At 41.4% G+C, this 23,014-nt stretch overlaps 1 protein-coding gene across 4 annotated transcripts in view; it reads left to right on the forward strand.

The window, feature by feature from the left end:
* Positions 1–16,758, forward strand: part of LRAT (lecithin retinol acyltransferase) — a 49,455-nt gene extending 32,697 nt beyond the window's left edge. For 2 of the 4 annotated variants that reach the window (XR_004538368.1, XR_004538414.1), the window contains exon 3: positions 15,867–15,996. Coding sequence is in view for 2 of the 4 variants with exons in the window: in XM_033932476.1 (XP_033788367.1) it covers positions 15,867–16,019 (153 nt within the window). In the remaining 2 variants the exon portion in view is untranslated. Of the gene's footprint in view, positions 1–15,866 lie in introns of all 4 variants that reach the window. The other 2 variants (XM_033932476.1, XM_033933125.1) reach the window with 1 other exon arrangement.
* Positions 16,759–23,014: the final 6,256 nt, after the last annotated feature.

Here is a 23,014-nt window from a genome sequence, read left to right on the forward strand (position 1 = left end):
CAGGCAGTAAGTAAATGCATCGGCAGGGGGGGTCTGGTAAGTCTTGGGGGCTGGGGATGGAAGGTGAGAATCAGTTCTGTAGGCTATCAGAAATTTGCTTAATTATCTACTCACACAGAAAAGCAGTAAAGTCAATAGGTTCTCTGAGTGGGAACAACCTGTTTGATCTTGCACTCTTGTGATTGACCAATTGTTTATCACTGTTTAATTTATCACATTGATTAATTTGAGCACACCTGAGGTGTCCTATGATGGTGTGCACTGCAGGCAGAGGAGCCTTATTGTGTAAAGCACTGGAGAATTCTCTCCTCTCGCTTACCTCTCACGCTGAGGACACCCTGCTTCAGTATAATCATTTATATGATTTATCTTATAAACATTATTACGTGGTCTTTTCCTCAAGTGCTGAGACATCAGGTTGTTCCCACTTGGAGAACCTATTGACTTTTACTGCTTTTCTGTGTGGCTTTAACATTTTTGCTATTCAGTATACCTAAACTATTATTCAGTAGAAAAAATATGGTTTGTTCAATCAAATCCTGTGTGGACATTGGACTTCTATGAGTGAATGTTCTGCTTGATTGAACAAACTAAATTTTTTCTACTGAATAATAGTCTAGGTACAATGAAAGTAAATAGCAAAAATGTTTGAGTAGATAATTAAGGAAATCTTTTTCATATTGCTTGCTTATGGACTGGGAAAAAAGACTGTTCAAGCAAATGTCTCCAGAACTGCTTTAATGGAAAAATGTGATTTTTTTTTTTTTAAGTACTTTGTGAAATTTATTGTTGTTGTGAAATTTATTGTTATACTTTGTTTAAACTTAAAAAGCGGTGTCATTAACAGTGAATCTAATCGAAAAATCGATTCAACAGGGTGAATCGAATCGAATGAAATATTTTTCTCTGAATCGGGCAGCACTATTGGCTACCATGAGAATGGGCTACTGGGCATGATGGACCATTGGTGTGACCCAGTTAGGCTATTCTTATGTTATGTTCTCATCTGTAGGGGCCTTTGTTTTCACTTCTTATTTTAATGTATTTTTTTCCTGGGAACTTATCAGTGTTTTTTTATAATGGGAACAAAAATGGAAGAGAATTAATGTGTGTGGAATGGGGGGGGTAACTAATTTCTTCAGCTAAATAATTCAATCCACTTCAAACAGACATAGGAGAACTCACGCACCATTCACACACCCTCCAACCAAAAACGTCAAAAGAAAAAAACTGTTCGACAACCTCCTAGCCATTCGAGCTGCAACACTTGACCCCCAACTCTACAACCTATTGACCTCGACCACAAACTACAAAACCTTAAAAAAAGAAATAAAAACCCTTCTATTCAAAAAACACATAAAACCAAACTAACATAATCAGAACTGTCCCAAGCATCACCTGCAACTACTCCATATGTACTTCTGATGTCATGACAATTCCGACATAATTTATGTTATGTTATGTTTGGAATAATGGTTACATAAATGAGGTTCAATAAAAGAAAATTTTCACTGCCTGTTTCTATTCTGACCATTTATTCCATTTCATGGTTATTGCAAAAAAAAAAAAAAAAAAAAATTTTTCCATGAGGGGGGGGGGGGTGTCAAAAAATGATGGGCCCCGGGTGCCACATACCCTAGGTACGCCACTGCCTGTAGCAATAAACTTCCACTTTTATTTACTATGGTACTATATTACGTAGCTGTTTCCTCTGGAGCCTCTCTTGACTCTAATGATTGAAAAGGTCAGTGAGACTAGGAGAATTTCTGTAAATTTCAGTAATGCCCTTGGATGTATCCCAAATGGCCTTATTGCTTTATCTATTTTTAATTAGTTCCTCACAGTCTTCTGAAAATCATTTGAGAGGTCTACCTCATTTCCTTTCTGATTTGTGGTTTTATCTTCAGCAATCTTTCTCCTTGATCTATTGTGAACTCTTCATTTGTGAACATTACATTACATTAAAATACATTTCTAGACCACAATACCTTCCAGATCGATGCGGTTTACATCATCAAGAGACTGCACATCACAATGAAATACAAGAGAAAAATAGACTTACTTACCGGTACTTTCCTAATATTTTTACAAAAAGATGTCTTTTTAATAGTTTTTGGAAATATATGAAATCGAAGAAGCATACAAAATACGCAGCTCCGAATCCCAACTAGCAGCCTGATATGCAATTGTTCGATGCAAAAATTTCTTGTAAAGACATCCTCATACTGAAGGGAACACAAACGATGAAGTTATTCTTAGTGGATGAACCACCTTAAAAGTAAATTGTTCTAGTAAATAACCAGGTGCCTGACCATGTACAGCTTTATAACAGAGCGTCCCAAATTTAAACCAAACCCTGGCCTCAGAAGGCAACCAATGGAGTTGTCTGTAGTATGGAGTAACATGATCTGATTTCTTCAAATCAAAAATTAGGCACACAGCTGCATTCTGGGTTTTGTGTAATCTATGAAGACCAGCCAGATGAACTGAGTTACAATAGTCTAGTATACTACCAGTATTCTTAATGCAATGGAACAACAAAAAAAAAAACTTAATCGTGCATAACTTCCAAAGAGTGAAAAAAGATTTTTTTTAACTAAGGCATTTTAAATGGTTTCATAGTTAAATTCTTGTCCAGGTAAACACTCAAAATTTTAATTTCTGGGTCGATAGTGTAGTTTATCCCATCTACAATCAAAACTAATCATTTTATTAGAAGGGAAGGCATAAAAAAATTTTGTCAGTATTAAGTTTTAATTTATACTCCCTTATCCAATTATTCACTGTAAAAATAATCTCCTGAATAATATTCCTGGAAGTTGAGAGACAAGAACTGATGGAAACAGCAATGGTAATGTCATCAGCATAGCTGAATATTTTCAAGCTAAATGAGGATAATCTCCGAGCTAAAGAGGCAAGATAAATATTAAAAAGTGCAGGAGCAGTGGTGAACTCTGTGGAACCCCACATGGATTACTCCATATATTTGAATATGAACCATTGAAATAAACCTGATATGTACAAGATTTTTAAAAAATATTGAAACTAAGAGTACCTTTCCTGCAATTTCCATCATATCCAAACATTCTAGTAAGATATCATGATGATTCTACAAGATCAAAAGCCAAACTAAGATCAAATTGCAGTAAAAGCACGCCAGTATCTTTACTAAACACTGAACAGAAATATGCTAAGGAACTCTATTTTTTTCATCAGCCTCTAGATATTCCTGCCCATCTTCTCTTAGGTTTCACAATAACATTTTTCATGCCTTTCTGTAAGTAACATATTTAGGGGCCTTTTTACTAAGCTGTGGTAAGCGCTAGTGTGCTTACTGGATCTTAAAAGCACTTACCGCAGGACATGCTCTGGCATTTTGTGGTACAATCTCAGTCTGTACATGCAAACTGCATGTTAAAAAAAAAAAAAAAAAATTCACAAGGAAGTGGAGAGTGGACATTTCTGTACTCATCAGCACATCTACATTACCACACACTAACTGATTAATGCACGATTAGTGAGTGAGCTCTTATCACCTCCAAAATAGATGTTGGTAAGTGCTCAGATGCTATTTTTTAATGGCTCTATGCTAATTGCAACATTAGTACAAGGCCGTTAATTCAAATAATGGAAAATCGGCCTTTTTACTGCTGTGGTAAAAATGGCCTTAGAGCACAAGGGTATGCTACGGTCATTTTTTGCTGCAACTTAGTAAAAGGTCTCTTAGTTTGCATCTTTACTTTCCTGACAGCTTTCTCGGCATCTCTTAGTTTTTCCAGGTATTATTGCTGTCTTCCTTTTATCTGCAGTTTCTTGCGGTTTATGCATGCTAATTCATTTTCCTTACCTTTTCAGCTCCTTTTTTAGAAAATCATAGTGACTTTCATGCTTTAATTCAAAGCCAATCTGGAGGCAGGTTAAGCCTTGAGGTGGTCTTTGGTGTGGGGGGGGAGGTGTAGATTATATCAAAACCAAAAGAAGAATGAATCTTTGTATTTGGTAAATTATTTTAACAAGACTTGATTGCATATAACATTGTTATTGAGGTGACCCGTCAAAAGCTCGCCGGACATTGGCACGCAAGACAATTGTGAACCGCCGTATTACTTCATTTTTCTGCTCTGAGGGGGTGGGGGGAACACACCCACTACACTCACGCTGTGCTTGAGGGGTGTGGGGGGAGCCCCCACTAAACTTATAACTCGTGCGTGATGTGCATTTTGTGCTCTGAGGGTTGTGTGGGGTGTTGCCCTCTTCAAATTAGCGCTATCATTGAGGGGGGGTGCTCAATGCTGATGTGATCTTTCCTGCAAAACCCCCCACTGTACTTATGTTGGCATGCCAACAATTCCCCACCCTTCATGCGCACACTTGTCGCTGCGTGCAAATGTTGGGGCGGGTTTGTCGGTGTGCCAATGTCCTGTGCGCTACTAACGGTGTACCGTTATTGATGCTGTAAATTACTGCAACTTGTATGACTGTTATTGTCTTGTTATATTGGGTTCTTGATTCTCCATATGAGGTAATAGCCCTATATGAAAACCTAGCACCAATCAAAAAGATGTTTATGTTCATTAGTATTTATAGACTGCATTTCACTATAACATCAATGCGGTTTACAAGATCAAATATCATCCTCGCAAACTCTCCTTCCCCTGGATAACTTATGACTTAAGAACCATGAAAACAGAACTAAGAAGAGCAGAAAGAAGATGGTGCAAGTCCAGGCTCGACAGACTGGAAAAACCTACATAAAGAATATAAACAATCCACCTTAGACACTAAAAAAATATACTACTCATAATAACTATTGAAAAGACACCCAATAGATCAAAAATCATTTTCAAACTAATAAAACAGCTATTCACAACATCACAAGGAGACAACCAATGCCTTAACATTGAACTAGACAGTGAAATGCTCTCAAACTACTTCACTGACAAGATAGACAAAATCTAATCTCGACTCCACCGTACTAACACCAACCACCCATAAACCAGATAGGATCGCCAAACATACAATGGGAAACCTAACTCACTTTGAAATTATTTCCCACGATGACCTCGCCAAGACACTAGACACTTTTCGCCCTCCTGGCTCCATCCTGGACCCCTGCCCACCACACCTCCTAATGGCTGCTAAAGACACCTTTGCAGACTCCATCCTTCCACTCATCAATACCTCTCTACTATCTCAATACGTGCCAAACAGGCCACTCTACTCCCAGGAGGAAATATGCTTCTACATACCTCCTGGTCATGCCCTCCTTCTACAAAACACCAGAAGAAGATCCTATTCCCAAATTTTACCAAGCTATTGGAATCAACTACCCCCATAGATCAGACCCATTGAAGGACTTCTGAACTTTAGGAAAGCAATAAAAACCTACCTCTTCACCTAATCCTTTGTCTATTGCTCTATGACAGCAGTCTCAAACTCAAACCCTTTGCAGTGCCACATTTTGGATTTGTAGGTACTTGAAGGGACGCAGAAAAATTAGTTAGTCTTATTAAAGAAATGACAACTGCAGGAGGTAAAACTCTTTATCTATATATATAAAATCGGAGGTATGTATGTGTGTATGTGTGTGTGTATGTGCCGCGATCACGCAAAAACGGCTTGACCGATTTGAACGAAACTTGGTATGCAGATTCCTCACTACCTGGGATGATATGTTCTGGGGGTCTTGCGGCCCACCTGCACACGTGGGCGGAGCTACAAACATAAAATCAGATTTCACCCATTTATGTCAATGGAAAAAATGTAAAAAGCTGCCTTTCTCCCTGTAATTCAAAAACGGCTTGACCGATTTGAACGAAACTTGGGATGCAGATCCCTCACTACCTGGGGTGATATGTTCTGGGGGTCTCGCGGCCCACCTGCACACGTGGGCGGAGCTACAAACAGAAAATCGGATTTCACCCATTCATGTCAATGGAAAAAATGTAAAACGCTGTGGGACCGATTTGAACGAAAATTGGTATGCAGATCCCTCACTACCGGGGGTGATATGTTCTGGGGGTCTCGCGGCCCACATGCACACATGGGCGGAGCTACAAACAGAAAATCAGATTTCACCCATTCAAGTCAATGGAAAAAATGTAAAAAGCTGTGGGACCGATTTGAACGAAAATTGGTATGCAGATCCCTCACTACCGGGGGTGATATGTTCTGGGGTCTCGCGACCCACCTGCACACGTGGGCGGAGCTACAAACAGAAAATCAGATTTCACCCATTCAAGTCAATGGAAAAAATGTAAGAAGCTGTGGGACCGATTTGAACGAAACTTGGTATGCAGATCCCTCACTACCTGGGGTGATATGTTCTGGGGGTCTCGCGGCCCACCTGCACACGTGGGAAGGGTGGGTTCACCCAAGAATGTATATGTTCTTGCTCCTGGAGGTGAAACTAAAAATGTTGTTTATAATCAATTTTTGTGTTAGTTGAATTGTATTCATTTTGCCAAATATTTCACATTATACTTTGAATATTTTACTTTTTATAAAGCTGTAACAAAATTATTTCATTCACCACTATAAAGTATCTTTATTTAAATCCATTTACAGTGTTATTGCTATAATTAAATACCCGTGCAATGCCGGGGCATCAGCTAGTAGTTTATAAATCGTTCCTTAATTGCTTCTGATAATTTCAGCTATACACAGCTGAAAGTAGTGCAACATGCAGAAAGTGAAGTTTAGATAGTTTTTCACTTTCTGCATGTTGAACTGCTTTCAGCTGTGTATAGCTGAAATTATTAGAAGCAATTAAGGAAAGATTTATAAACTATAAAGAGTTTTACCTCATGCAAAATTGTGATTTAGATTCTAAAGTATCAACTGCAAGAGACAAGATTTTGGTGTAGTCCTCTAGGGGAGAATCAATATCCGACTTGTGCCTGGAAAACTTGTGCCTTAATGTAATGTAATTTATGTAATGTAATGTAATGTAATTTATTTCTTATATACCGCTACATCCGTTAGGTTCTAAGCGGTTTACAGAAAATATACATTAAGATTAGAAATAAGAAAGGTACTTGAAAAATTCCCTTACTGTCCCGAAGGCTCACAATCTAACTAAAGTACCTGGAGGGTAATAGAGAAGTGAAAAGTAGAGTTAGAGGAAAAATAAAAATAAAATAAACATTTTAACAAGACAGCATTGATCTAAATACTTTGGAAGGTAGAAGAGAGGAGAGAAAGGAATAGAAGCAGAAGGGGGAGCCGTTGAACAGTAGAATTCTGGAGAAATTTAAATGATAGAAATAGAACAAAACATAGACAAAAGGCAAAACAATAGATAAGATTAAAGATAAATCATAAGCTGGAAAGAAAAATAAAATAAAACTTTGTCTTCAATCCACGGTTTCAGCGTCAGTGATGAAGTGGAGCAAGTAGGTTTAGGAGGAGCGATTGACGTTTCCAGAAAGGGCTTCTTCAGGGAAGAGACTTGGCAGACAGTCCCAGGATGCCTATGTCTCCTCCCCTGCGATGTTCTCCCATCCATGCATTCCCTCCCAGACACACTGCCCGTGCCCCAGCCGCTCCAAGGAGGTTGCCCCAGATGAGGCCCACGGTGAATGCAGGATTCTCTCCTCTGCGGGAAAGCCGCCCGGAGCCGACAGTCGATCTTCTTAGCGGATTGCATGGGGGGAAGAGTTCACACTCTTGGTAGGATCGGTTCTGTGTGCTCTCGGTGGTTGTGGCTGGTCTCGTTGCTGCTTAGGTGTAAAAGCAGTTGATCTTCACTGCTGCTGATATTTAAAAGCAGGCAGATTGATCTCTCCAATGGACTGCAGGGGGAGGAGTTCACACTCCTGGCAGGATCGGGTTTGTGGGCTCTTGGTGGTTGCGGTAGGTCTCGCTGATGCTTGTATGTAAAAGCAGTTGTTTTTCTACTGCTGCTGATATTTAAAGCAGGTAGATTGATCTCTTAAACGGGATATAGGGGGAGGAGCTCACATGCCTGGTTGGATCGGGGCAAGGGCTCCTATTATAGGCAGCTGGTCTTGCTGCTACTTAGGTGTTAAAGCAGTTGATCTTCCTAGCGGACTGCAGGAGGTGTGGAGCTCACACTCCTGTCATGATCTGGTCTATGGGCTCTTGGTAGTTGCGGTTGGTCCCAATGCTGCTTAGGTGTAAAAGTAGTTGTTCTCCCACTGCTGCTGATATTTAAAAGCAGGTAGATTGATCTATCCAATGGAATGCTGGGGGAAGATCTTATATGTCTGGCTGGATCGTGGCAAAGGGTTCCCGGTAGTGGCGGCTGGTCCTATTGCTGCTTAGGTGTAAAAACAGTTGATCTTCTTATCGAATTGTAGGGGGGGCGGATCTCACATTCCTGGCAGGTTCGGGTCTGTGGGTTCTTGGTGGTTGTGGATGGACCCGCTGCTGCTTAGGTGTAAAAGCAGTTGTTTTCCCAATGCTGCTGATATTTAAAAGCAGGCAGATTGATCTTTCCAACAAATTGTATGGTGAAGAGCATACACGTCTGGCTGGATTGGGACAAAAGCTCTCGATAGTGGCGGCTGGTCTTGGTGCTGCTTAGATGTAAAAGCAGTTGATCTCATACTTCTGATAATATTTAAAAGCAAGCATATTGATTTTTCCAACGGAATGCTGGGGGAAGAGCTTACTTGTCTGGCTGGATCAGGGCAAAGGGCTCTCGGTAGTGGTGGCTGGTCCTGTTGCTGCTTAGGTGTAAAAAACAGTTGATCTTCCTAGTGGACTGCAGGGGGAGGTGGACTGTGGAGCTCACACTCTTGGTTGGATCGGGTCTGTGTGCTCTTGGTAGTTGCGGATAGTTCCGCTGCTGCTGAGGTGTAAAAGCAGTTGATTTCCCACTGTTGCTGATATTTAAAAGCAGGTAGATTGATCTCTTCAATGGACTGCAGAGGGAGGAGCTCACATGCCTGGCTGGATCGGGGCAAAGGGCTCTTGGTAGTGGTGGCTGGTCCTGCTGCTGCTTAGGTGTAAAAGCAGTTGATTTTCCTAGCGAACTGCAGGGAGGGTGGAGCTCATATTTTTGCAGGACCGGAACTGTGGGTTTTTGGTGGGTTGGTCCCGTTGCTGCTTAGGTGTAAAAGCAATTGATCTCCCACTGCTGCTGATATTTAAAAGCAGGCAGATTGTCCAGGGAGAGGAGCTCTGCACTCAAACTGCCATCCTCCTCGCCTCCAAGTTCCGGAATCTATAAGTGTTCGGTGGTCACATCCACAACCACCTTCAGCTCTCACCTCCTCCAGACACAACTCCCATCTTACATCAAGCAGTCACCGTTAGGAGAGGTGCCGAATTTCACAAGAGTTCACAAAATTACATACACACACACAAGCTGCACTGCCGCCAATGGTTACCTTGCGTTCTGGAACATTTCCCGCCTCACTGCTGTAATCTCATGCAAGCGCTTTCCTGCGTCTGTACGCGATAGTCCTCTCCACTCCAACTCACAATCGCATATAGATGCAGGAAAGCGCTTGTGTGAGGTTACAGAAGTGAGGCAGGTAACATATCAAGGGCCTCAAAATAGTACCTGGCAGGCCGCAAGCGGCCCCTGGGCCGCATGTTTGAGATTACCGCTCTGAGGGACAACGAAGAAAAAATGTATATTACTCTGAAGTACAATCGAGAAGAAATGTATATTGGAACTAGATCTCCTGTATAGAGCAAATTCAGATATTGTTTGTAAATAGAAACATAGAAACATAGAAATTGACGGCAGAAAAGGGCCACAGCCCATCGAGTCTGCCCATACCAACTCCCTGATTCTTACTCCCCTATAGATCCCACATGAATATCCCATTTTCTCTTAAAATCTGACACGCTGTTGGCCTCAATCACCTGCTGAGGCAGCTCGTTCCAATGATCGACCACCCTTTTGGTGAAGAAGTACTTCCTAGCATCACCTTGAAATTTCCCTCCCCTAATTTTCAGTGAGTGTCCTCTGGTTACCGTGGGCCCTGTAAGATTGAAGATATCATCTTTCACCTCTATACGCCCCGTGATATATTTAAAGGTCTCAATCATGTCCCCCCTCTCTCTTCGCTCCTCCAGTGAGTACATCCGCAGTTTTTTTAACCTTTCTTCATACGTGAGATCCCTGAGCCCCAAGACCATCCTGGTAGCCATTCACTGAAACGACTCAATTCTCAACACATCTTTCCGGTAGTGTGGTCTCCAGAATTGAACACAATACTCGAGATGAGGTCTCACCATGGATCTGTACAGTGGCATTATGACTTTAGGTTTTCTGCTGACAAAACCCCTATGGATGCAGCCCATCATTTGTCTTGCCTTGGACGAAACCTTCTCCACATGATTAGCAGCCTTCATATCATTGCTAATGATCATTCCTAAATCACGTTCCACCGTGGTCCTGGACAAGGTTTCACTATTTAGTGTGTAAGTTCTATGTGGATTTTTTTTGCCTAGGTGCATTACTTTACATTTTTTAGCATTGAAGCCTAACTGCCAAGTTGATGACCACTGTTCCAGCTGCCGTAGGTCCTGCGTCATAAAGTCAGGCACACTGTTTTTGTCTACTATGTTGCATAGTATGGCGTCGTCGGCAAACAGTGATACTTTTCCTCTAAGCCCTTGGGTCAAATCTATGAATAAATTGAATAGAATCGGCCCTAAGACGGAGCCCTGAGGTACTCCACTCGTCACTGCTGACGTTTTGGAGGGGGTACCGTTTACCATCACCCTTTGAAGCCTACCATCTAGCCAATCCCTTACCCATTTAGTGAATGTATCCCCTAATCCCATCGATTTCCCTATGTTTCTCATTCATGTAGGTACCAACGATACTGCCAGAAGCACATCAGAAGCATCCCTAAAGACTTCGAGGCCCTGGGAAGAAAGCTCAAGCAGACAGGAGCACAGGTGGTCTTCTCATCAATTCTCCCGGTAAGAGACAAAGGCAGAGACAGGGAAGAGCGTATCCATAGGACCAACGAGTGGCTTCGCGAATGGTGTTTAGAGATGAACTTTGGATTCCTAGACCACGGAGAGGCGCTACAAGGACTACAGGGACCTGACGACTTCACCTAACAAAGAGAGGCAAGAACGTTTTTGAACATCGACTAGCACGCCTACTTCGGAAGGTTTTAAACTAGGTAAGTTGGGGAGGGTTCATACATACATACCAGAGTAGCAAGGATCCACCCTGGGGAAGCAAGTAAAACCCACACTTCTGAGCCTAAGGTAAGTAGCCATAGTATACACAAAAAAACAAGAGGCACACTAACGGGGATAGGCATCTCATCACAAATTTGGAGAGCAATGTATGTTAATGCACACAGCTTGGGCAACAAAATCCTGGAACTAGAAACAGAGATAAGGAATGCTGACCTTGACATAGTATCTATATCAGAGACCTGGTTCACAGACTTGCATGGATATGGTTATACCAGGCTACAATCTACTTCGTCGGGACAGAGAGGGCAAATTAGGAGGGAGGGTAGCACTATACACTAAGGATAATATCAAAACTACCAGGATCACAGAGGTTAGATACACAGGGGAATCACTTTGGGTAAACCTGGCCAGAGGGAATGAAAAATGCCTTTACCTCGGTGTGGTATACAGGCCTCCAAGACAACAGGAAGACAAAGACAAAGAACTGATTGAGGACATAGAGAACATCACTTTGCGTGGTGACACAGTACTGTTAGGCGACTTCAACATGCCAGATGCAGGCTGGAACACCCTCTTAGCAACTACGAGTGGTAGCAGAAGAATATTAACCTTCATTAAGGGTGCACAACTCAAACAAATGGTATTAGAGCCCACCAGGGAAAAAGCAATACTAGACCTGGTACTCACAAATGGAGACAGTGTCTCGGAAGTATCAGTGGGAGACACGCTGGCTTCCAGTGACCACAACATGGTATGGCTTAACCTCAGGAAAGGCTTCTCTAAATCAAACACAGCAACGAGGGTCCTCAACTTTAGGGGCACAGATTTAGACCACATGAGAGACTTTGTCCATCAGGAGCTGCAAAACCATGCAGAAACTGACAATCCGGAAACTATGTGGTCAAATCTAAAATCCATCCTGAATGAAGCATCTAGCTGCTACATAAATACGGTAAGTAAACGCCGGAGAAACAAAAAACCACAATGGTTCAACAAGGAAATTTCGGACCTCATTAAAAAGAAAAAAGAAGCATTTATCACCTACATACATCTTGGGAAAAGGGAGGCAAAAGAAGACTATCTGGCCAGATCTAAGGCTGTCAAAAAGGCAGTCAGGGAAGCCAAACTTCGAACAGAGGAAGATCTAGCACGGAACATTAAAAAAAGGGACAAATCCTTTTTCAGGTACATTAGCGACAGGAAGAGAAACAAAAATGGGATAGAACGCCTTAGGCAATCAGATGGAAACTACGCAGATTCTGATACTACCAAGGCAGAACTGCTCAACGAATACTTCTGCTCAGTATTCACCTGTGAAGCACCGGGAGCTGGTCCACAACTACAAATAAGAGACAGCCAAAATGACCTGTTTCAGGATTACGAGTTTACACCCAGTAGTGTCTACCACGAACTTTCAAGACTCAAATACCTCAATTGTAACCTGTCTTGACTATATTCTATGCATGTTAACCTGTAACCGGGTCTGAGCTCGTTGGAGACAATGGGCTAGAAACCAACTAACTAACCATTATAAAGCTTACCTTCTCTTCTCAGCCATAGTGAGTTTTATTATGCATCCTTGGATTTTCATTTGCCTTTCTAAAATGTTTATAAATTGAGGTGGGGATCACCTCTCAGTTGTGATTTGACTGGGGTGATACATGGATTTAATTTTATAGCAAGTGTCCTGATTCAAGGGAGTGCTGAAAAGTTCTCAGCCCAACCAACCAACTTCTTAAATTCTGAGTGTTATTTTGCCACTGTAGCTGAAGTGTTATCTTATTTCGTTAAGTGCCAATTTGCAGAAACAAAATTCTATGTTTTGACTTTGTTTCAGATCGTTGACTGAACCATTGACCTTTTCAGCACCCCCTTGTATTGTTGTGTGCTTGAATACCCTGCTTCTGCTGTTTCTTGTGTTCTTGACGTAAAATCTGTATGATTCTTGGAAATTGTATAATTATTTTTTAAGCATAGTGGCTTCCTTTCATTTTTTTTTTTAAATTACTTTGGTTAGACAATAAGGGGGGAATTTATCAATAGGTGCTAAGCAATTGAGCATATGCTAACAATTAGCATGCACTAAAGGCTAAGATGCCCATAGGAATATAATGGGCTTCTTGGCGTTTAGTGCATACCAATCATTAGTGCATACTATTGCTGTTAGTGTGCACTCAATTGCTAGTGCCCGTTGATGAATTCCCCCTTAAATTATGAAAATTTAAGTTTTGCATATAAATTCATAATAGGCCTCCACAATGCAGTTAAATTTATGCATGTTATAAACTTGTGTGTCATTTTTAGGGATGTGCATCCATTTGTAATAATATGGGAAATGTTGACATTTCTCATGTCTCTTCATATTGCTTTAACCCCAAATGACACAAATCTCCTGAAATACCTTTTTTGAGATAAAGAGACCAGAACTGAACGTAATACTCAAGGTGAGGTTGCACCATAGAGCAATACAGAGGCATTATAACATTTTTAGTCTTGTTTACCATCTCTTTTCTAATAATTCCTAGCATCTTGTTTGCTTTCTTGGCCGCCGCCATACATTGGGTGGAAGGTTTCAGTGTATTGTCCATGATGACACCCAGATCTTTTTCTTGAATGCTGACCCCCCAAGGTAGACCCTAGCATCCGATAACGATTTGGATTATTCTTTCCAATGTGCATCACTTTGTATTAGTCCACATTAAATTTCATCTGCCATTTGGACACCTAGTCTTTCAATTTCCTAAGGCCTTCCTGCAGTTTTTCACAGTCCGCTTTCGTTGTAACAACTTTGAACTTCCTAAAAAAGTCCATAAGCCATTTCATGGGCATCGGAACAGGGGATGTCACAGGGGCCATGGAAGAGCGCTCCATTTTTCCACCACTCTCTGGGTGAAGAAGAACTTCCTTACGTTCGTACGGAATCTATCCCCTTTCAATTTTAGAGAGTGCCCTCTTGTTCTTCCTACCTTGGAGAGGGTGAACAACCTGTCCTTATCTACTAAGTCTATTACCTTCAGTACCTTGAATGTTTCGATCTTCTCAATCTCTGCTCCTCTGCTTTCCTGATGTGGCACGTTTTGCTTGAAGACTGCATCAGAGGTACAACTAGACAGGTATAAATTCAAATAACCTCTCTGTAGATTAAGACACAATCAGCATTCAAACAGACTCTGGGAATTGCTGGAGCTCTGTAGAGATTTCCTCTTAGAATAAGAACATAAGAATAGCCTTACTGGGTCAGATTAATGGTCCATCATGCCCAGTAGCCCGTTCTCACGGTGGCCAATCCAGGTACCTAGTACCTGGCCAAAACTCAAGGAGTAGCAACATTCCATGCTACTGATCCAGGACAAATAGTGGTTCCCCCATGTTTTTCTCAATAACAGACTATGGACTTTTCCTCCAGGAAATTGTCCAAACCTGGTGGTTTTTGTGCTTTAACCTCTCTGGAAACCCTACTTTAATTTGCTGGCATTTAGGACTGCCTTTTAAACGTGAGAGGTTACTTGAGTTTATACCTTTCTAGTTGTGTCTCTGATGTAACCTTCAGGCGAAACGTGGCCCCATCAGGTATATGGTTTGTTTAAATTAAAGTTCTTTATATTTTATGCCTACATGTTTGGTCTTCTCTGTGTCCTGCTGGGTTTGTCAGAGATCATTTGTCTCTCTTACGTCCACTTGGTTAATAATGTGGTGTATATTCAGGTACGGTAGGTATTTTTCTATCCCTGGAAGGCTCACGATTAAAAAAATAAAATCACAAAGAACTGATATGAGATTGAACAGGGGTTCAACGGTTCTTAACCTGCTGCTGTAACCATTAAGCCACTCTTCCCATCTGCATGGTCACCTGTGTGACCATTTTATAATATGGATTTTCCTGTGCTGCCACAGTGACATCCATGCATTGGCATAGCAAGGGCAGGTGGCGCCTCTCCCCCACCCTCTTCTCTGCCCCCCCCCCCCGCCATGTGCACGTGCCCCTTTCCTTCCCCTATACCTCTTTAACTTCCTCGTCAGGTGCAGCATCACTAACTTGCTGCCCATGTCGGTGTCGGCTCTCCTGACATCACTTCCTAGGCTTGGGACCCAGAAGTGACATCGGAGGGAGAGATGATGCTGGTGCGACCAGCAGGTTGGAGTTGCTGCTCGTGCCAGTGAAGAGCTAGAGCTATGGTGGAGGGGGGGGGATGTGAAGGTGCGTGTGCAGAGGTGGGAGGAGTGGGAAGGAGGAGTGGTGTTGGTGCCCCCACCAAGACAATGCCTGGGATGGACCGCCTCCCCACCCCCCCGTACTATACCACTGCATCCATGTTTCCAAGTTTATTTACATTTTAATATACCAACCATCAGCATGTATCTGGCCGGTTTACAAAGCCAAAATCATAGAAGTAAATATAAAAAAAGAAAAAAACAGGGTAAAAAAGAAAAAGGTAAAACATGAAGTAGACGAAGACAATGATGTCTATGGACTTAATTTGAGCAGTTCAGTTTATGAATGGGATGTTCACGCTGTATGTCACCAGCACTTAGACGTCCATTCTTCGGGTATTTTAAAATAGGCTGTACATCGGGCAGTCTTGTTCTAAAATGCTGTCACCACCACCAGCAACACAGCAACCTCAACATTCTTAGTCCGAGTTGGACACTTTTTCCTAAAATGTCATTCTCGCTGCAGTAAGGATTTTAGCACCTTAATAACTTGACCTATTTCTTTGCTTCTGCAGTTCTGTGAAGTTGTGAAGATGGTGATTCGTGACCAGAGGAGCGTTCTCGTTTCGGTGCTGCTAGGACTGGCATCTGTCCTCTGCTTGGGCTTCAGAACCTCCACCACACTCCCGAGTATCTTCATTCCGTTCACGCTCTGGATGGCCAGTTAACCACCATCTGGACCATTCTGTACTAGCTGGTCATTTTAAATTATTCCAACCCACAAGGTATTCTCTTTCTCTCTACTCTCCTCAGAGACCCCCTGGATGCATTTGTATACCACTGCAATTGATTATGACATCCCCCAAGATTTTTCTAGCTGGAAATTCACTGAATTTTCAGTGAGGCCCTCTGCTAGAACCCACAGATCTAACCAGTATTCCAGGAGAATTTTTAGGCCTACAGTAAATTTTGCATTAATTGATGACTCCCATACTGTTCTCAGAGGAGGCATGTTCACAAGGGGAATTAACAAACATATATGGATGGACACTGTCCAGAGAGATGTACTCTGGGAAGGCTGGACACTAGCCACCCAAGGTACTTCTGGAAATATAGCAGAAACACTGCAAGTAAAACAAAACTATTACTTTACTGATATGAACCCCCAATAACTCCCTGCCAAGTGAAAATTTGGGGAAGGTGATATACAAGGGGGGCTCCGCCCCCCCCTTGAGCCCCCCGAATCATTATTCAAATCATGTATGAATAATTCCTCAGGGGTTCAATTAATTAATAATTTATATCATATCCAATGTATCTCCTTGGACAGTGTTCAAATACCGCAGGTGGGTTGTTCCACCAAATGTACTTATTGATCCTTCTATGTAAAGCAGGCATTCTCTGCACTGCATTCTCAAAGTTATACCATTCTTGTGCATAACAATTATTTGTAATAAACAATCTCTTTGTAACAAATTCTGTGAATCCTCCTTTTATTGGTACTTGATGTGGGTATCTATCCATTATTCTCAACAATTCATCATATTTAATCCATCCATAAAAGTCATCCATTATCACATTGTCTTGTCCCACATATCCATCCCACCACTCCCCCCGGGGTTTGTAATAAATCCCTCCCCCCAATTTATCTGCTGTTTCTTTTGCAAGTCTGGACTTGCCACAACCTGCAAAACCAACTATAACCACCACCATTGTTTTCCAATCATTTGGTTTTGCAAGCCTTCTTACATATAATCCCTTAAGCCCCTCCCATACCTTATAAATACACCGGGGTACTGTTCTGCTACCTTTACAAGGTCCCCGGATGTCTCCTGAAGCAGAAGGACTGCTTGCTGCAGCTCTGATCTTTGTCCCTGCTTGGATATACTTCCTGCTTCAATATAATTGCCAGATTATGAACAATATTTTTTGTTCTGGACATCGGAGCCCATGGCTTTCTCCAGGTGAGCTCTCCTTACTACCTTTTTAAAATTTAACATACTTTCCTAATGTATGTATGAAATATTAACTCTAAAGAGACTTTTAGCGAAAGAAGGGGACTTGTTATATTAAATAATATTTTAATCACACATTTATTGAAAGTGCAGTTTGTATAACTTTATTATGTATGGAAGATTTGCAAGCCACGTTGGGTAAAAGTGGAATATAAATAATAAACTATAAACAATGTACTAAAAGTAATTTAGTACAATTTACTCCCCCTTTTACTAAACCGCGATAGTGGTAATTAGCGCAGGGAGCCGTGCTGAATGCTCCGCACGGCTTCCATGCTCATAGCAATTCTATGAGCGTCAGGAGCTTCAGCGCGGCTGCCTGCGCTAATAACCACTAATGCGATTTAGTAAAAGGGGGGGGGGGTTAGTAATTTAGTAGCAATGTAATTCCCCCACCTGAGCACAGTGTGTTGATGCACCTTCTTGTTCTGTTTGCCTGTCTTGACTAGATTGTAAGCTCCTTCTGAGCATGAGTTTTGATGTACAGCGCTGCGTATGTCTAGTAGCGCTATAGAAATGATTAGTAGTAAAAGGGGGTGCTTTTTGAAGGCTAATATATGTAACCTCCCAAAAAGTGCATACTGGAAGCTGTTCTTCAGCAACCACTTTACTGAGGGGCCCTTTTACTAAGCTGCGCCTTGAAATGTGCTTAATGTGTCTAACATGGGACTTTCCTGTGTGCAACACCCATTTCTAGCACATCTGTTAACAAAGGCTTTCTTTTTAGGCCATGCGCAGTGGCGTAGCGAGGGTGAGTGGTGCCCAGAACGGAAGCGCCCCTCCTTCCCGACCTCCCCCCCGCCGCACATATGCCCTCCTTCCCTTCCCCTGTACCTTTTTAATTTTCCCAATGCGAGCAGCATCACAAACATGCTCCTCGTGTCGTGTCGGCTCTCCCTCCGACATCACCTGCTAGGCGTGGGACCTAGAAGTGACGCCAGAAAGAGCTGACACTGATGCGGGCAGCGAGTTGGTGACGGCTGTTCACCCTGGGGAAAATTCACGAGGTACAAGGGAAGGGGTGCACTTACACGGCAGCGAGTGCCGAGAAGGAGCGGGAGAGGGCAGAGAGGAGGATGGGTGCTGCTACCCCCACCAAGACAGCGCCTGGGGTGGTCCACCCCCTGACCCCCCCCTTTACTATGCCACCAGCCATCACATGGCAACTGAAAATAATTAACACAGGAGAACTTACCCCCAATTCTGTATACAGTGCTTTTAAGTTATGTGTGTGCAAATCTGTGCACACAGCTAATTTGCTTGTACAACTTGTTTAACAAGCCTAATTGGTGCTGATTAATTAACAATACCTCATAATTGACATTAATTAGCACTAATTAGAAGTTGCACACACATCTTGGTAGACATATTCTGTAAAGTACTGCATGCCATTTCTAAAAAGGGAGCGTGGCCAGGGGAGCAGCATGGGCCGATTGTGGATGTTCCTAAAATTTATGCTCCATGTTCTAGGAATAGGCTGGATGTATGCACAAGTTAAGTGCAGGTATTTAGGCCTGGTTTTCCTTGACCTAAGTGGATGCACCTAAAAGTTATGCTATGCACTGGCACTTAATGCGATCCTTAAGGTGTGTGTACCTTACGCAAAGCACTGTTCTAGATGGCACGGATTTCTTTGTATCTTATATAGATTATAGACCTAACTGCCTCCTATTTAGGAGGTGCCAAGAGCTCCCACATTAACCCCGTGTTATTTAGTTAGCATGAACTAATGTGAGAGCGCTACCAGAATAGCGCCTCCATACCCGTTCTCTCTATCTCTGATATCCCCCTCCCAAAATAATGCAATGGCAAACTAATGCACAAAAACTTTAACACTTTGTGCATTAGGTCATTTTTCCCATGTTCAGCGTGTATTAGTGCTTAACATGGTTTAGTAAATTAGGTATTAATTATCGTCTGTATGCAGATGATGTCCAATTTTTCTTTCATCTGTCAGACTGGGAAAGTAAGTTTATAGAATACCACCCTTCCTGTGCCCAAATCCCAGAGTTAGGTGCCGGCATTTACACCAGTTTTCAGCTGGCATGGGAATGGGCTCTAAGCTCTATTCTATAAGGAGAGTTCAATTCTAGTACAGTATTAATAGTGTCTGGCATTTATGGTACAACATTGATGCCTTTGATGTGTGTTATTACATATTTTCCTAAAATCTCATAAAGAATACGCTATCACGAAAAATATATTCACCCTCTCATTGGTATTTTAGAGAGAAACAGGGGTCTCAAGTGCCCACAGCCAGAAGCCTGATATCTGTTACAAAGCTAATGGCTCATACAGTGAGCTATCATCGGTCCCGTTTATGTTCTCTATACCAACGATTTGTGATTATTTTATACTTTTACTATTTAGCTCTTTTATTCTTTCTTATTTTTGTATTAAAGATTACTTAACTTTCTTATTCTTTGGCATTCTTTTTCGTTTTTTACGGTTTTCTCAAACTTTTCCACTTTCCGACGGAAGATCTCCGTTTCGCTCCAATAGACTAAACTGGAGCTTTGTCAGGAAAACACCAAAGATGACACTGCAAATTCAAGCAGAACATCTTGAATACCAATTTATATTCATTTAAAAAATCTAAAAGCAATGCTTATATTTTTTTGATAACATTTATGACTACTTGTGTTAAACAAGGCTCCTGGGCGTACCTCTTGGGAACTTTACCATAATCTAACAACTTTTGTCCTTTATTTAGTTTTTACTTTATTTTTTACTTTAATTTTTCTCTTCGTGTAGCCACCACGTTCTAGCTAATAACAGAGCTACAAGACACCTGAACCCGACAAGCGGGCAGGATTAAATAAAAAGTCAAATTATCTCTACATACCTATCGGTCTCTCCAATGTTGTATAGCTATATGAGCTATTATAGGTAATTCAGAAGTGGAGTCCACTCTATATCCAGACCCTCACCACTAGAAGAGTTGAGAATAAATTACATGCCCCACGAACAGGGCTTTAAATTAGTGGAAGGCGTCTGACCTCACTTCCGGTGGTTTACCAGCCTGAATAGATCAAACCACCTCCTCATCTACTCGTGACTTCATTTTGTACTACTTTGAACAGTACCTCACAAGAAAATCTGCCAGTTAATCGCCACATTTAATCCTTGGGGTTGTATACTGCCTAAGCGGTCAATCCACCTCTGTTCTGTTTGTAGCAACTTGAAAAATTTTTTTTGGGAAAAAGAAACCCAATTCGATAGCGTTGATAGATCAGTGGTTACAAAAAAATCTACTTGGACCCCTCCGGGTCCCCTGGATCCTCTTCTTCATACCTTTAAACAACTAGTACTCCAAGATGCGGGTCCATTACGCTACAAGAAAACTGAACGATATAATCTAACTAAGGAGGAACACAAGGCTCTTTGTAATCTTCAAAAAGATCAGTCGATTGTCATCTGTAGAGCGGACAAAGGTGGCGCGACGGTTATTTGGAACACCATTGATTACAAGAATGAACTTTCTCAACATCTGTCGGATAGTGTCACCTATAGAGTATTGGATATGGACCCCACTATGCAGTTAATAGCACAAATTTTGGTCCTAACCCAGGAAGGTTTTGATGATGGCTATGTCACCAAGCGAGAGTTCCAGTTCTTGAATAAAGAATTTAGCACTATACCATGGATTTATTTAGTGCCCAAAATCCACAAAAGCCTAAATAAACCTCCGGGTAGACCCATTATATCATCAATTAATTCCATCCTTGAACCCCTCTCTAAATATGTAGACTATTTTTTAAAACCTATAGTGATACAATGTAGTTTCTACATCAAGGATACCAGTCAATTTTTACTGTGGCTACAGACGATTAATCTTCTAGATAAACCTACTATTCTAGTTACAATGGATATTGTGTCATTGTACATGTCGCTTCCCCAAGATAAATGTTTAACTGTAGCACGGGTTGCGTTAGATGCCCGTGCTCGTCCCCACCAAAGTCCAACAAGTTTCATCATGGATTTATTAGAATTGGCCTTAACAAAAAATTTTTTTACAGATGGTCAAAAATTATATTTACAAACAAAAGGGGTTGCAATGGGGGCCACATGTGCCCCCTCGGTAGCCAACCTTTATATGAAAGATTATGAAGAAATGTATTTAACATCTCATCAATGGAACCCATATATAGTGGGTTGGAAGAGATACATTGATGATGTCTTCATGATATGGCAGGGTACTAGGCACCATCTTCAAGAGTTTTTTGATTGGCTTAATAGCAAGGACAGTAATATCCAATTCACTTTGAATTTATCTACAGTGGGGATTAATTTCTTAGATACTTGGGTTAGTATTGTAGGGAATCATCTTGAGACTAAGTTGTACACAAAACCTACTGACGTTACAAGTTTGTTGCAATATGATAGTTGTCATCCTATTGCCCTCAAAAATAGTTTACCACTAGCCCAATTTTTGCGCTTTAGGCGTGTGTGTACCCATATGGCCGATTTTAAATCTTCAGCTAATAGACTATCAAAGAACTTAAGACGTAGAGGGTACCCGGAAAAAGTGTTAAAAAAGTCCTATCGCAGAGCTAAGTATAATAACCCTGAATGGCTTTTACAGCCATCCACTGGCACTAATTCGGGTGATATTCAAAGTTTAGATTCCGCTAAGGAGCTCAATATTGATGAAGAATATCAAACATTTATTCTCAGACACAATGCAGAGTCTGAACATATTGCCAATATTATACACAACCATTGGAGAATAATTCAACGAAGTCCTTGTTTTGAAGACTCCAAATTGCGGTTGACTTATTCAAGAGCACGTAACCTTAGGGAACATCTTAAGTTAAAACCAGATCCTGAATTAGTATTAAAAAATAACCAGGGGTTTCACTCTAAATGTGGTAGATGTCAAATCTGCCCTTTAACCATTCAGGGGAGTGTTTTCGAAAATCCTGTAAACCATAGACAGTATATTTTACGTCATACTACAACTTGTAGATCGGATAACGTTGTATACGTCATTAAGTGTCCATGTCAAAAAGTTTATGTGGGTAAAACTATTAGACAATTTAACATCCGCATGGCAGAGCATAAATCTTGTTTAAACCATTGTAGAAAAGAAGATCCGCTAGTAGCACACTGTATGCAATACAATCATGCTTTTGATCAACTTAAATGCATGGTTATTGACAAAGTCGAGGCATCTGTAAGGGGAGGGGATAGAGGGAAAAAGTTGCTACAAACAGAACAGAGGTGGATTGACCGCTTAGGCAGTATACAACCCCAAGGATTAAATGTGGCGATTAACTGGCAGATTTTCTTGTGAGGTACTGTTCAAAGTAGTACAAAATGAAGTCACGAGTAGATGAGGAGGTGATTTGATCTATTCAGGCTGGTAAACCGCCGGAAGTGAGGTCAGACGCCTTCCACTAATTTAAAGCCCTGTTCGTGGGGCATGTAATTTATTCTCAACTCTTCTAGTGGTGAGGGTCTGGATATAGAGTGGACTCCACTTCTGAATTACCTATAATAGCTCATATAGCTATATACAACATTGGAGAGACCGATAGGTATGTAGAGATAATTTGTCTTTTTATTTAATCCTGCCCGCTTGTCGGGTTCTTGTTGTGTTCAGGTGTCTTGTAGCTCTGTTATTAGCTAGAACGTGGTGGCTACACAAAGAGAAAAATTAAAGTAAAAACTAAATAAAGGACAAAAGTTGTTAGATTATGGTAAAG

This window comes from Geotrypetes seraphini, chromosome 1, assembly GCF_902459505.1.
Source record: "Geotrypetes seraphini chromosome 1, aGeoSer1.1, whole genome shotgun sequence".
NCBI classification, from domain to species: Eukaryota; Metazoa; Chordata; class Amphibia; order Gymnophiona; family Dermophiidae; genus Geotrypetes; species Geotrypetes seraphini.